This window comes from Panthera uncia (assembly GCF_023721935.1).
Source record: "Panthera uncia isolate 11264 chromosome C1 unlocalized genomic scaffold, Puncia_PCG_1.0 HiC_scaffold_3, whole genome shotgun sequence".
NCBI classification, from domain to species: domain Eukaryota; kingdom Metazoa; phylum Chordata; class Mammalia; order Carnivora; family Felidae; genus Panthera; species Panthera uncia.
The window spans coordinates 79,872,322-79,888,367 of record NW_026057584.1 but is presented as its reverse complement, the minus strand read 5'-3'; the positions used below and the strand labels follow the sequence as shown (position 1 = coordinate 79,888,367).

The 16,046-nt window shown below is 34.9% G+C and overlaps 1 protein-coding gene across 2 annotated transcripts in view; it reads right to left on the bottom strand.

Moving 5' to 3' along the window:
• Positions 1-7,773: 7,773 nt before the first annotated feature.
• MMADHC (metabolism of cobalamin associated D) overlaps positions 7,774-16,046 on the bottom strand; it is a 37,066-nt gene continuing 28,793 nt past the window's right edge. For both annotated transcript variants that reach the window (XM_049615661.1, XM_049615662.1), the window contains exons 5-8: positions 13,622-13,727; positions 12,927-13,057; positions 9,016-9,102; positions 7,774-8,285 (exon numbers count right to left, since the gene is read on the bottom strand). In XM_049615661.1, coding sequence (XP_049471618.1) covers positions 8,091-8,285; positions 9,016-9,102; positions 12,927-13,057; positions 13,622-13,727 — 519 coding nt within the window. In that variant the 3' untranslated portion in view covers positions 7,774-8,090. The remainder of the gene's footprint in view (positions 8,286-9,015; positions 9,103-12,926; positions 13,058-13,621; positions 13,728-16,046) is intronic.

Below are 16,046 nucleotides of genomic sequence, written 5' to 3'. Positions count from 1 at the left end.
CCATCTTCCCTCCAACCTCCTCATTGCTGGTATTTTGATAGGGATTGCATGAAATATGTAGATTGCTTTGGATGGTATGGAAATTTTAACATTATTTGTTCTTCTAATCCATGAGCATAGAATATCTTTCTACTTGTTTGTGTCCTCTTCAATATCTTTCATCAGTGTTTTATACTTTTCAGAGTATATGTATTTCATCTCCTTAAGTTTATTCCTAAATATTTTATTATCTTTGGTACAATTGTAAATGGGATTGTTTTCTTAATTTCTCTTTCTGTTGCTTCATAATTTGTACATACAAATGCCATGTATTTCTGTACATTAACTTTGTATCCTGCAACCTTACTGAATTCATTTATCAGTTGTAGTAGGTTTTGGGTGGAGTCTTTAGGGCTTTCTATGTACAGTATCAAGTCATCTGCAAATAGTGAAAGTTTTATTTCTTCCTTACCAATCTGGATACCTTTTATTCCTTCCTCTTGCCTGATTGCTGCGTCTAGGACTTCTGGTGCTATGTTAAATAATAGTGGTGAGAGTGGACATCCCTGTCTTGTTCCTGACCCTTGGGGAAAGAAATGTTCTTTGTTTTTCACTACTGAGTATGATATTAGCTGTGGGTTTTTCATATATAAACTTTATGATGTTGAGATATGTTTCCCCTCAACATACTTTGTTGAGGGTTTTTATCATGAATAGATGTTGTACTTTGTCGAATGCTTTTTCTACTTCTATTGAAATCATCACATGGCTTTTATACCTTCTTTTATTGATGTGATGTATCATATTGATTGACTTGGGAATATTGAACCACCTTGCATCCCAGGGATAAATCCCACTTGATTGTGGTGAGTGATTTTTTTAAATGTATCATTGGATTTGGTTTGATAGTGTTTTGTTAAAGATTTTTTGCCTCTATGTTCATCAGAGATATTGGCCTATAGTTCTATTTTTTTGTAGTGTCATTATCTGGTTTTGGTATCTGGGTAATTCTGGCTTCATAGAATGAATTAGGAAGTTTCTCCTTCCTCTTCTCTTTTTGGAATAGTTTGAGAATAGGTATTAACTCTTCTTTAAATGTTTGGTAGAATTCCCCGGTGAAGCTGTCTGGCCCTAGACTTCTGTCAGCTTGGAGTTTTTTGACTCAATTTCACTGCAGATAATCTGTCTGTTAAAATTTTCTATTTCTTCTTGATTCAATTTTGGGAGTTATATGTTTCTAAGAAGTTATCTGTTTCTTCTACATTGTCCAATTTGTTGGCATATAATTTTTTATAATATTCTCTTACAATCTCTTGTATTTTTGTGGTGTAAATTGTTATTTCTCCCTTTCATTTCTGATTTTTGAGTTCTATTTTATTTACTATTTTTTTTTATGAGTCTGGCCAAGGTTTATCAATCTTGTTGCTCTTTTCAAAGAACCAGCTCCTGGTTTCATTGATCTCTTCTATTGTTTTTATTAGTTTTATTTCTGCTCTATTCTTTATAATTTCCTTCCTTCTAGTTTTGGGTTTTATAGTTCTTTTTCTAGTTCCCTTAGAAGTAAGTATAGGTTGTTTATTTGGGATTTTTCTAGCTTCTTTAGGGAAGCCTGTATTGCTATAAACTTCCTTTTTAGAATAGCCTTTGCTGAATCCCAAAGATTCTAGGCCATCATGTTTTCATTTTCTTTTGTCTCCATGTATTTTTTTTATTTCCTCTTTCATTTCCTGGTAAACCATTCATTGCTTACTAGTATGTTATTTAACCTCCATGTATTTGTGTCCTTTCCAGATTTTCACTTGTAGTGGATTTGTAGTTTCGTAGCATTGTGGTCAGAAAAAAAATGCATGGTATGACTTCAATCCTTTTGAAATTGTTGACACTTGTTTTGTGGCCTAAATATGTCTTCTAGAGAATGTTCCATGTGCACTTCAAAAGAGCATGTATTGTTTTCATATAAAATGTTCTGAATATATGTTAGATCCTTCTGGTCCACTGTTTTCTTATTGATTTTCTGTTTGGACTATGTATCCATGTCAGTGGGGTGCTAACATCCCCTACTATTATTGCATTACTGTTGATTACTTCCTTTATATTTGTTATTAGCTGCTTTATGTATTTGGGTGCACCCATGTTGAGTGCCTAAGTATTTACAATTTTCTAAAAAATTTACACTTGTTGTATCTTGTTGGATTCTACTGTTTATGATTACATAGTGTCCTTCTTTGTCCCTTGTTATGTAGCCTGTGTTTTAAAGTCTATTTTGTCTAAGTATTGCTATTCCAGCTTTCTTTTCATATCCATTTGAATGATGTTACCCCATTGCTTCACTTTGAATTTGCATATTTCTTTAGGTCTGAAATGACTCATAGGCAACATATAGGTGGGGCTTTTTTCTTTTTATCCATTCTGTCACTCTATGTCTTTTGATTGGAGCATTTAGTTCATTTACATTCAAAGTAATTGTTGATATATATTTGTTGCCATTTTGTTACTTGTTTTATGGTTGTTTTTTAGTTCCTCTGTTCTTCTCTTCTCTTGCTCTCTTTTCTCATGATTAGTTGACTTTAGTGAAATACTTGCATTCCTTACTCTTTATTTTTTTTTGAATATCTACTACTGTTTTTGATTTGTGGTTACCATTTGGTTTATATATAATATCTGCATACTCTATATTAAGCTGATGGCTGCTTAATTTTGAACTCATTCTTTATTCTTCTCCCCTCCATATTTCAGATATTTGGTATCATATTTTACATTCTCTAAATTTTTTTAAATGTTTATTTTTGAGAGTGTGCATACGTGAGAGAGTGCAAGTGGGGGAGAGGCAGAAAGAGAAGGATACAGAGGATCTGAAGTGGGCTCTGTGCTGACGGCAAAGAGCCTGATCGATGCAGGGCTCGAACTCACATACCATGAGATCATGACCTGAGCCAAAATTGGACACTTAACCCAACAAGCCACCCAGGTGCCCCTGTATCTTTTAATTTTGTGCTTCTCTTGACTGATTTTAGATATACTTGTTTTTGCATTTGTGCTCCCTATTTTCCTTACCCTTGCTTATGGTTTTTGTTTTCCACTCAGATCCCTACCTTTCTTATAGGGCTGGTTTAGTGGTCATGAATTCATTTAACTTTTGCTTGGGAAACTCTATCTCCCCTTCTATTCTGAATGTTGGCCTTGCTGGTATTCCTGGCTGCAGATTTTACCCTTTTAGCACTTTGCATATATTGTGCCACTCCCTTCTGGTCTACAAAATTTCTCCTGAAAATCGGCCGATAGCCTTATGGGATTTCCTTGGTAACTGTCTTTTCTCTTGCAACCTTTCAAATTCTTTATTATTATTGCATTTTAATTACTATGTGTCTTGGTGTGACTCTCCTTGGGTTGATTTTGTTGGGGGCTCTCTGTGCCTCTTGAATCTGAATCTCTGTTCGTCTCCAGATTGGGAATTTTCAGTTTTTATTTCTTCAAATACATTTTCTTCCCTCTCTTTCTCCTCTGGGATCCCTATAATGTGAATGTTATTAGGCTTGATGGGGTCACTGAATCCTCTTAAGTCTGTTCTCATTATGCAGTATTTGTGTTTCACCTGTTCAGCCTGATTGCTTTCCATTACTGGATCCTCCAGGTCACTTATACATTCCTCTGCTTCCTGTAGCCTACTGTTTATTCCATCTATTGCATTTTTAGGTATTGCATTTATTATCTCTGATTTTTTTTTTTTACCTCTTTGTCAAGGGTCTCACAGATTTCCTTCACCCTTTTCTGAAGTCCAGTGAGTATCTTTATGATCATTAATTTCTGAATCAGGCATATTACTTATTTCTGTTTCACTTGGATCTCCTGCTGTGATTTTTGTCCTTTTGTTGGGGACATAGCCTGTCTCATTTTCTCTACCTCTGTTTCTGTTAGAGGAGTTAGCCACATCTTACGCTTTTGAAATTAGTCACTTTATGAAGTAGGGGTCCTATAGTCCTCTGCAGTACAGTTCCCCCCCCCCCCCCCCCCCTTCACCAAAACCTGGAACTGCAGGAAGTCTCGTGTGTTGCTTGCATCCTGCTAATTTTAATTTGTATGGGTCGCTTTTTAAATCCAGACGTCTGTACTGACTCTGCCTGTTGTGGGCTGTACTTACTCTATGCGGTGTGAGACCCAGGCAGCAGTGTTGTCTAAATTTGCGCTGAGCAGCTGCTAGTCTTTGGCTAGATCCCCCAAAGTGCAGTGGCCACCGGGGCATGTTGTGTGGTGGCTGGGAGCACATAGCATCTGCATGTGGTATTAACAAAACTTGTACCGAGGCCAGCAGGCTTGGGGTGGGTGAGTCCTCAGAACTCACAGGCAGGTCCCACTCCTAACTGGTTAGGTAGTATCTGTGCAGGGCCACCTCCTGCAGGTGGCTTTGTATTTGTTTGGGGGATGGGGGAGGAATAACGGCACCTGCTACTTTGTTCCTGAAGAAGGAATACGCTCCCTCCTGTTTCTTCCACACATTGTGCAAAGTGTCAATTCTGTGGTGCTTCTCCAACAGCTGTTGTCTTTTTAAGGGCAGGGACCCAGCTATCACTTGCCTTCCTTGGCCCGGTGCTGAACCAGCTGACTTTTACAGCTCTATGCTCCAGGTCCTGTTTGTTATACAGTCACAGAATTAAGTGCCGTTTTCAAAGCCAGTCATTATGGGGATTCTTCTTCTCCATGGGGGTTCCCTGGTGCTTTTCCCTGTCTTTGCTCCCTCTCCTGCAGGCAGCTCCTGACCACCATTTCTGCCTTTTCCTCTCCTCTCAGATGTGGCTGCTTCTCTACATTTAGTGTTTTTTCTGCCAGTCTTCAGATTGCTCTTTGGTTTACTCAGATGTGAGTGATATCTAGTTGTAATGTGGGATAGGGTGAGCCTAGGGACCTCCTATTCTAGGGCCATCTCTACTCAGTGATTAGGTCACTCTTAATGCAGAATACATTAGAGTCTTCATTTTTGTTTCCTCTATCTCAATATATCAAATCTACGCTCATATCCTGCTCTATTTTCTTAGATGCATGCCTCTTTATTTACTGTTTCAAAAACTAATGGTTTTAACCCTGACTGCACATCTGAGGCACCTTGGAAACTGTAATACTGATTCCCAGGCCTCATCACTAATAAAATCACTCTTTGGGTGTGGCAGCCAAATCATCAGTCTGCTTACACGTCTTCCCAGGTATTTCAAATGTACAGAGTTGAGGAGCACTGAAGCAGACTGTGCATTCAATGGTTCTCAACTGAGGGCAGGTTTGTTGGGATCAATTTAGGACACCATGTTAAATGTTTTTTGCAGATATGCATTTTGTCCCCTTCCCCATCCTTCCCCCCATCCAGCAATGTCTTCAGATTTTTTTGTCATGACCAGGAATTGCTACTGGCATCTAGAGAGTAGAGGTCAAGGATGGTGCTGAACATCTTATAATGCACAGGCCAGCTCCCACAACAATCACCCAGTTCAAAATGGCTATAGTGTAGAAGTAGATAAAACCTGCTTTGGAGCAACATGAAAACCAGTTGTAAGAAGAGGAAATAGATTTGGAACTAAAAGCAGAATTCTGTTTAAATGTAAGGATTATATTGATGTTACAAGTGACAGAAGTCCAAAAAAGAAATGAAAGTTTTATATTTGAAGCCAGAGAACTGTTTGAAGTGTAGTATCTGTAATTGAAATTTTTAGATAGGCTTCAATACATTTTCAAAGAAATTCAGAGCATGCGGAGTTCAACAGAATGAAATTTGAAGTTTCTTTATCTATGAAATGTGGCAACAGTGTTAACCTGAAAGTTCTTTTGGTTTAAATTCCACAACTCTTTGATATTTTTAATCAGTTAATAAACTTGACAATGACCATGAAGAGCCAAAATAGAAATACACACACACACACACACTATATATATATATATATATACACACACACACACACACACACACACACCACACACACACTGGAATCACTCCAAATTCCAGTGCTGGGTTTTAATACTAGTTGTGTAACCCGATGCATGCTCCTATTATATGTTTCCATTTTGTCTATTACAAAATGAGGGATGTGGGTCAGATGATTGGAATGACTCCTTCCCACGGTTAACATCTATATAAAAATTCCTCAGTTCTTGTCAAAATACAAATTTCACAACAAAACCTATTTCTCAGCGATAGGTCTAAATTTCAAAGGCTCACCTTCATTTTAAATAGCAAATTTATATTTAAGATGGATAATTTTATGGATTTCTTTATGGGGTCCATTGAATAAGTGAAAAATGATCAAACTGATGTTTTTCTTATTGCAGTCCATAAAAGTCCACTACTTTCTACTATTTATCAGTAAGATTCTCTTGGATTATATTTCCCAAAACTGAATCTTACCAGTAACATTTCTGAAAAAAAAATTTAACTGGCAGTTACTGCTTCTCATGTTGTTTCTGGAAACTGTTACAAAGCAACATGATAAAAGAAGCCTTGGCACCCGGCACACAGTACAGAACCACAGCCCGAGGATCTTTTTAACCAGTACATGGCACTTCCTAATTGTTAAAGCCAGTGTTGATACTTCAAGAGAACATGGCTCAAACAATGGTGCAAGGTGGGAAATGCCTGAATAAGTAACATGCACATTAGAAACAGAGTGCTGCAAGGCCATGGTCCAAGTAATTATTTTTTTGTGGGAGCTGTCCTTTGCACTGTAGGATGTTTAACAGCATCCCTGGCTTCTACCTACTAGATGTCTAAAGTAGCACCCGTTCCACTTTGCCTGCCTCAAGTTGTGACAAAAATATCTCCAGACATTGCTAAATTTCCCATGAGGCAAAACTGCTCCAATTCAGAACCACTGAGAAGTCAAAAGCTATGCAGATTTATAATTATACATGATAAGGATTAAATCTCCTATTGCTGAGTGAAAGCCAGACATAAAAGTGAACATACTATATATATGGTTTCATACGAATAAAGCATGAAAACAGACAAAACCAATTTATGCAGCAGATGAGAGGAGGAAGAGCCAGTAATGTTCTGTCTTGATCTGGGTGCTGCTTACATAGATGAAAATTTATTGAGCACTTATGATAGGTGCACTTTTTTGCATATATACTTCAATAAATATTTTCCACAATGCTAGGCTATATATGGTATACTGCTTTGTATTTTTCATAATGAATGAAAACTCTGTAGCCATTTCTCTTTGAATCAACACTTAGTTACATGTTAGCTAAGCAGAGTTCTAAATCAAGGTGTGAAATAAAGTTTATCATTTCCATGTGTTCCTTTTAAAAAGTCACTTAATTGAAAAATACAGAAAAAAATCCAATTCACTAATTGATTTGGTAAAAGTTACTTGGTTCTCCTGAGATTGTCTCTATTCCTACAGGCAAAAGCCACACAAATCTTTGATGATGCTATGTTTAAAATGTTGTAAAAAGCCACAAATGAGGCATTTCTGTAAAGTATCATAGTTTCTATATCTTGCTAAAATGGAGAAATATATTTGATTTAGCTGCTGAGGCAAATTTTGTCAAAACAAACTACATTTATCTGCCTCCAGGAGTTAGGGATTCTTTTTTTTTAAGTATTTATGAGATTCATATTGTAGTATTACCCTTATTCTTCTTTTCCTGTACAGACACTACTTCAAAGTAATACACCTGTACCATAACACTTAACAGGTAATAAAGAAAATTTAAAGCTACAATGAATCTAGAATTCTCAAGTGCATTTATTTAAAAACCACATCTTTTAAAAGAACTAAAACTTAAAAATATTGCAATGAAAAAACAGACTGTCATAACCAAATGTGATTTATTTTTAGAGAAAAATAACAGGTTTTTCCAATAAAGGGAAGAAATAACAATATGAGATCATGTCCTAATTACATGTTAATTACCACATCCATGGATGTGATCAACATGTATTCAATAATATGAATGAACATTTGAGATTTAAAAATCACAAACCACTTGCCAATGCTGTAAACCCATAAATGTTGAAATAAATACCCAGAAATAAGTAAATTTTAAAAATTTAAGCTTTTGACAGTGTTTATAGATCAACCCAAATGTTATGTACAAATAGTACTGCCAGTAAGCGGACACTGCTGTTAGTTTCCACCTAATTTCTTCATAATATGGCTATCTGGTGTTGCATTAGTGAAGATACTTCCCACAAACACATGGGTACCCCAGAGACTATGACGAATCACTTTACAGCAGCCAAGATCATCCACAGAGAATCCTAAATGTCGATAGCGTTCATCTGTTTCAAAAAGAGTGTTGTTTGTATATGATCCAAAAAACTGGAGGAAATAAAAATCATATTCATTAGCAAGAAAGGCAATGATGTAACAGTTTTTATGCAAACATGAATACGTATCTATTTTAACACCCCAAATATTAAAAAAAATCAAATAAAAAGGGCAGTTTAGGTACTGCATGTGACCAAACACCTCTTCATCTAATACCTGTCGTTCTGGAAATGTGAAACCAATAATCTAGCAAATACACGTTATCTAGAACCAAACATCTAGAATTAAACTAAGTTTTTCATTTCTAGTCTACACTACATGTTACTTGACTTTGAAAATAAGCTACAAAAAATTTCATTTTTACCTGTAACTGAAAGATACACCCAGAATGTGGGTGACAATAGTGGTTCTTATTTTTTTCAAAGTATAATTTCGGAAAAGTAATTTTTTGGAAGTTAACATTTATAAATGTTTAGTAACACCCATATTTTAATTCTAAAAGTATTTGTAACTGTCAAACAGTAAACACACTAATTCATTAATATAAATCAAATAGTATTTATTAGAGTAAAAAATAATAAAAAGTGATAGTGGTCCCTCAAAGGTTGTGAATGCAACTGACTCATAGTGGTATTCTCTGGGTAAAACTGTGAGGTTAAAAAAAAAGTCTTAAATCATCTATTTCTACCAAAGTTATAAACAATTTTATATTGTAAATAGTTTTATAATAAAAAACATTCCTACTTCAAATTAACCTGGCTTTCAAAATGTAATTACTCACTGCCAAACCAGATGATGGGTCAATAAAGTCAGCCCAATAGCCTTCAGCTCGAAGAGCGTAGCAAATTTCCTTAGCACCATTAATGAACTGCATTAAAAAAAGACACAAATATGCTGAAGATAGCATCTCTGTGGGTTTTAGTTTTTAACAAATTTTTAAATATCTTTTGCTTCAGAAAATTGGATAAGATTATAGCGTAATTTATCATTAGTTGTAGATTTTTACCAGTCCAAAAGATTGATGGTTCATTTAACACTTTTACTTCCTTCAAAAAGTCTAAATTGTGTATTTTTCTTCTAAATTGCTTCCTGTTTTATGAAAAATTTCTAATCAGTTCTGTGCTGTTAACTCCCAAATTTGTCATGAATTAGAAAATATAATTGCTATTTTGTATTATAGTGTAAGAAAGGGAAAACAAAATATTCATAATGAAAAGACATGAACTATTCATTCATATGTTAAAAATGTGTGTCTTTCAAAAATACATCTATCCATACTCATGGTCATGATACATGTCATGATACACATTACACCTTTCTGTATTTTTTGTACAGGACATAATTATTACAGACCATGTGTCTGTATATCTTATTCAAAATCTTGGTCTTTCCATTCTCATTTGTGATTCCTATGATATCTTTATTAGCTTTATCAGACTAAACAGTGAAAAAGTAACAAATATTAGGACCAGATCAGAGTGTTTAAAAAAAGAAAAAAAGGACAAACCATAAATGTTTAAAAACAAGGGCACAGTTCCACTTTTGGCCATTAACAGAATAACAGATGCCAAACGTTATCTGCTATCTGGTGAACACCTGCTAAAAGCTGTAAAACTGACTAAAATGTAAGATACAACAGTTTTAAATCCTGAATAATAATTAAAACTGTAATCTTGTGGAGAAGGGCAACAAGTCAAGTGATTTCCATATGTGTTCCAGCTCTCTGTCTGGAACACTGTTTGTCACAGGGCAAAGGAGAAGATCCCAAAGTGATGGTGTCACTAAGCCAAGGAGGTAGAAAGCAAAAGTTCTGGACTGCGGAAGCATCTGGAATTTGTGGGTTAGGGCACTGGAAGAAAGATGCACACTGGGGTTCTCAAGCAGTCCACAGAGCAATTCACCCTGGTTCAGTAGCCAAGGGCAGAACTGTGCACTCACAAGGTGAGATTTCTTGAGGAATCTGTCTCACAGAGAGTGCCAGCTGGGGCCTGAGAGCTCAATGGTGTTAATCAGGGTTGTGCAGTCCTAGGTAACATGGATTTCTGGACAACATAGGATGATCAGACCTTGCTGAGCACATCTGGCATTCAGCTGAGATGCCCAAAAGTCTAAGCCTTAGGAAGATGGGCCATATCCTAAAATAAGAGGTTAGCAATTTACAGCCTGAAGGCCAAATCCAGCTGGGTGCCTGTATGTGTTAACAGTTTCACTGGAATATATCCGTATCTGTCTATGACTACTTTAACAATACAAGGGTAGAGACTATGACCTATAAAGCCTAAAAATTTATTATGTGGCTCTTCACAGAAAGTTTGCTGATCCATGCTACAGAGGAAACTTAAGCTAACTTACTTTCTCCCAGCACTTTCTTGTAAAATAATGAAAAACATTAAATAAAAATTGTATTCTTTAGGTTATTTTCACACTTAATATTTACACATATTACTGCATTTCATTAATCCTATTTCTTAGGAAAACTACTGAATATGGTCTAGAAAAGTAATTAAAAAGTATATCAATTTAATGAACAGATCTGCCATACACAAAACTACAAGGAGAACAAAACAATACAAACGTTTGTAAAAGTTAACTAAAAGAATCCCAAAGTATCATAAAAAGAATCAGTTTAAGTATTTCTCTTTAGATTTCTGCACATCAACAAACACTGACATCTGGTGGAAAAAAACTACAACAGATTTGAACAAGAGAACATAAAATATCTACTGGGACAGTCAACTACGTGTGGTTCTAAAATAACCACTAATGTATCTAAAACAGAAAATTTTTTTTTTTTTGTAGAAAATAGCTTTAATCATTATAAAATTAAAAATAATATGGCACTTCAAAGCCCTGAAACTGGTTACAAAAAACTCACAACTATACTGGGGTCAGTATCAAATGAGGCTCAGAATCTTTAACTGATGAGAAATTAGGACCAATAATTCAATGCACATGTGAGAGCTCTCTAGTGACTAAATGATAGTAATGGTAAATGTATATATTAGATACTGCCTTAATATGTAAATAGAAAATGTCTGAGTTATTGTCTATTTAAATTTCAACTCTCTAAATTCAGATCTCTTTAAAATCAGATAATGTCTTAAGACCTGCCCTCTCTGCAACTTCCTTGTTAACTAGCATATAACTTGCTCATGATTATTACTACATAAAATTAGCAAAGCTGTATGTGGGACATTTTAGTATGATGAAGTCATTATCCTAAAACATTCTGTTGAGTATGTGAATTATAATTTACTAATGAAAAGAACCATACATCCAGTCATAAGGAAAATATAAAATAATTCCTAATATCTTACATGAAAATTAGTAAAGGGAATTTTTTCAATTATAGTTAGCTAAGGCGCCTAATGGAGTTAATCTTGACTTGTCACTCGGGCAAAGAAATGTTTTCCTATCTTGTAGAAACTGATACAACCCAACATCAAACTCTTTAGACTTTAAGTTAGCATTTACCATTTTTCAGGTTCGTGAAAATGAAAAGAAACGCTAATATTCTGGGTAAGCTAGCATGACAGGATATATACAAGGAGAATCTTTTTTGGTGGGCAAATTGGCACCATCTATCAAAACTTAAATTACCCCTGATTCAGTAATTCCCTACTTAGGAATCTACCGATTTTATATTTGGGCATACATGTTTATGCACATACTTTTCACTGCCTATAATAGAAAAAGTTTTTTAAATTTATAAATTACTAAGGGAATTTTTAAAGTAATTAAAAATTTATAATTTGCCCATGCAATTTTATGCAGATTTTACATAGTATGAAATCTATGTGTAATGCTATGGAAGGGTGTCAAAACATCTGGTTAAAAGGACAGGGAAAAAAATATGGGTCTATAATATGTTATTACTGTACTGTAGTAGTTACTGATTACTCCTTGAAAACTGGAGTAATTTCCATTTTTTATTTGACATGCTTTAAAAACATTTTTTTTTTTAAGGTTTAATTCATTTTTCAGAGACAGAGTATGAGGCAGGAGCGGGAGAAAGACAGGGAGACACTGAATCTGAAGCAGGCTTCAGGCTGAGCTGTCAGCACAGAACCTGATGCAGGGCTGGAACTCATGGACCGTGAGATCATGACCTGAGCCGAAGTCAGATGCTTAACCAACTGAGCCACCCAGGCACCCCTTACTTGACATGCTTTAAAGAGAGATACGGATATGAAGAGTTTTACTTTTTTGCCATTTTTACTGTATTTTTCAATTTTCCTAAAACATATAAATTTTTAAAAATTGAACTGCTGGACAGAATCTAAGTTTTTCAAAGATAACTACAAAAAAGTCATGGCATTTTTATGCTCAGAAAAGATGTAAAAGTCCTTTAGTACTGAAATATATTAGCAGAGAATAAAGGCTAAAAAGACACCCATCACCTTAAAATGTTGGTATTTAAATAAGATTATAAAATTGTCAGCAATTGAAAATGTTTTTTTTTTTTTTTTTTTAATTTTAATGTTTATTTTTTTTGAGAGAGAGTGAGAGACCACACATAAGTTGGGGAGGGGCAGAGAGAGAGGGAAAGAGAAATCCCAAGCAGGCTCCATGCTGTCAGCAGAGAGCCTGACATGGGGCTAGGGCTCATGAACTGTGAGATCATGACCTGACATGAAACCAAGAGTCAAGACACTTAACTGACTGAGCCACCCAGGAGCCCCCAAGAATTACCTTTTCTAAAAGCATTTCTCTTTCATTTTCTACCTCTTCGCTCCAAACAGTCATATCATTCTTGGTTTTCTGTGTTATAGTCAGAATCATTAGTTTGTTGGTGGCTACTTCTGGAAACAGTGACTCAAAATCTATAAATAACAATAAAAATTTCAGGGAGATTTTTTTGTAAGAAGCAGTGTATAAAAGTACTTCTTTAGAAACATGGTGATTAAGTTAAATTATTGTGATACCAAATTGGATTTATAAATGCACATTATTTTTGAAAAGGATACTGAAATGGAAGTTTTAATTAACTTCAGCTCTTGGATGGTCTGAAATATTACTATCAATTCTGAAGAGCAAGTAAAGGTTACTTGTTATTGATCTTACAATTTTCAAAAAAAGTTTGTTACGATTTTTCTCAATATTATGTATTAGCTCATGAAATTACAGCTGTAATAAAAAGGAGAATAACTTCAGTGAAAAAGTTACGAAAAATTCTATTCTTATCTAATGCCAGCATGAGGTCAGATGTCAGGGGACATTTGGAAGACCTTACCTCGGCCATGTAATCTTTTCTGACCAGACACATTACAGTATTAAGTTACAAAGTATTACAATTCCTATGGAATACATTATTTAACACATTAGAAAATTAGTGACATTGCCTAGCAGTACACATGAGTGTAAAAATGTATAAAAGCACAATATACCTCTTCGCAGCAATTCTGGACATGTTTGGATTGCACACTCTACTTTGGCATTTTCAAAGTAAGTTTCTGCACTGTTGATTTCTTGTTCAACAGGTACATTATTACCCTAAGAAGAATGAGAAATATAAATAAAATCTGGAGTTCAAATAAAATATATGGTCTGTTATAAACTTGTCTTTCCTGGAAAGGTTTTAGAAATAATTATAGTTAACTGGCTGTGGGGTAATTGTGTTATATACCCAAACTTTTCTCTATGATGAATAAAGATTTGAAAATTTAAAAATGAACACATAAATATATTAATATTCTAAGACTTGGTATGAGTAGAAGTTGGCTAAGAAACTAAAATGCCATGACTATGTCTTACAATGTTACCCTGTCTGATACTTTGATATCTACTTGTCCTTTCTTTTGTTCTATAACCTGTAAAATGGGGGAAAATAGCACTAACAAAATAACATGATTAAACATAAATTCTCCTACAGGATGAGGCTTTTATTCATCTGAAATTTACTGGGCACCTACTACACATCAGCTAACAAGAGCAGCCCTACAATGGTTAAAAAAAAAAAAAAAAAAAAATTCCAGTCTTCACTCTTAGGTATAAAAGAGCTAGTAGAAGAAAATCAGCATGAACAAATAAATGTAATGCAATATGAAAAGTGCTACAGAGTTACAAAGAAAGTCTTTTGGCAGTCTAAATGGGGAAATGCTTTGCTGGGGGAAATCAGGAAAAGGTTGAAATCCTCATATTTGAGCTACATGTTAATTAATGTGTATTATGTGGTTTGTAAAGAATACTAGGTAAAGCAGGTTAGAAACTGAGGAGGAAAAAACAGTCCAGCAAGAGATAAACAGGCAAGCATATGCAATGGTTAAAGAGAATGGTGCAATTAAAATATTTACGGGTCACTTAGTGTATTTAAGTGTTTTGTGTTCATTTTCACATTTAATCCTCATAGCAACTTTATGGGCTAGGTATTATTATTATCCCCATCTTACATATAAAGAAACATTTAAGTAGTTTTCTCAAGGTCAAAAAATTAAGTGAAAGAGCAAACACCTGTGAAGCCAAATTTATCCTGTCTCCATAGTCCATCTCACTATAATGCCTCTCTAAGAACTGAGGAGAGATAAGGAGGCCTTGAACTCTGGCTTTATTAGTGAGACTGAAAGGACACAAATAATTAAAAAGCTACATCAGAGATGGAAGCAATGTAATTTTGTCACTCTATATGGAGATAGGGGAGAGAGGGGAGCCAAGTTTGGCAGAATTCTAATCTTGGGACAGTGGGAGAATGACTAAGTCACTTATGTTACTGATAACATGGGAGTGAGGACAGGTTTTCAGAGGGGTGGAAAAACCCCTAAGTATTAGACATATAAAATCTAGGGTATTTTAAAGCAATAATGATGTTTGGCAGGCAGACAGAAAAGTGTCAAGAGAGGTCAACTGTCTCCAAATGTTAGGTTACCTGATATAAGCCATAGTAATTGTGAGGGGCTGTTCCTTAATATTATGGCTTCGATCAAACAGCCTGAAACATCGCAGAAATTCAAAAAATGATGAGGATCAGGAGTTTGGCAGACACTCTGAATTGCATGTAACTTTCCATTTAGGTGAGCAACAATGCAATACCAGTTTGTTTATTGTTTTAATTTTTTTTTTTTTAAAGTAAGCTCTATGCCAAACATGGGACTTGCGTTCACAGATGCCCAGATCAAGAGTTGAATGCTTTACCGACCGAGCCAGCCAGTTGCCCCTGCAATACTAGTTTAAAAATGTATTAAAAAAGAAAAAAAAACCTCAGAAGTTGATTTTTCTAAGTCTATCTTTTTTAGTTTACTGGATCTCAAGAATTTCAGAGTTCTCAGGCATTTAAGTTTTAAATGCCTAGGAGTGTAAATCTAGTTGGAATTTGCTCCACAAAAAAATTATTTATAAAAGTGAAAAACAGGGAATCTATATTTCTAGTAATATAGAAATAACTAAATTATATTTGAATAAGCAGTTATTACACAATGTATTTTTGAAGATTTACTTAAGAGATTGTAATCTAATTTTTCTATTTTTGTTTCCTAAGAAAGAGCGAGCAAGGAAGGGGCAGACAGGGAGAGAGAATCTTAAGTAGGCTCCACACTGAGCATGGGGCTTGATTTCATGACCTGAGCTGAAATGAAGTCACATGCTCAGCTGACTGAGCCACCCAAGCGACCCCAAAGAGACTGTAATCTAAAGTAAAATTATATAGCCAACATTATGTATAGAACAGTGCCAAGTTTTAAAAAACTATGTATGTTGTTTCTGAGAATGTTGGAACTAAGTAGGTATTTTTAAAAACTTTTTCAATTCAAGTAACATGCTCACAGTTATCAGAAATTAATATAGTGTTAATAATTAGAGAAGCAGAATAAAGGATATTAA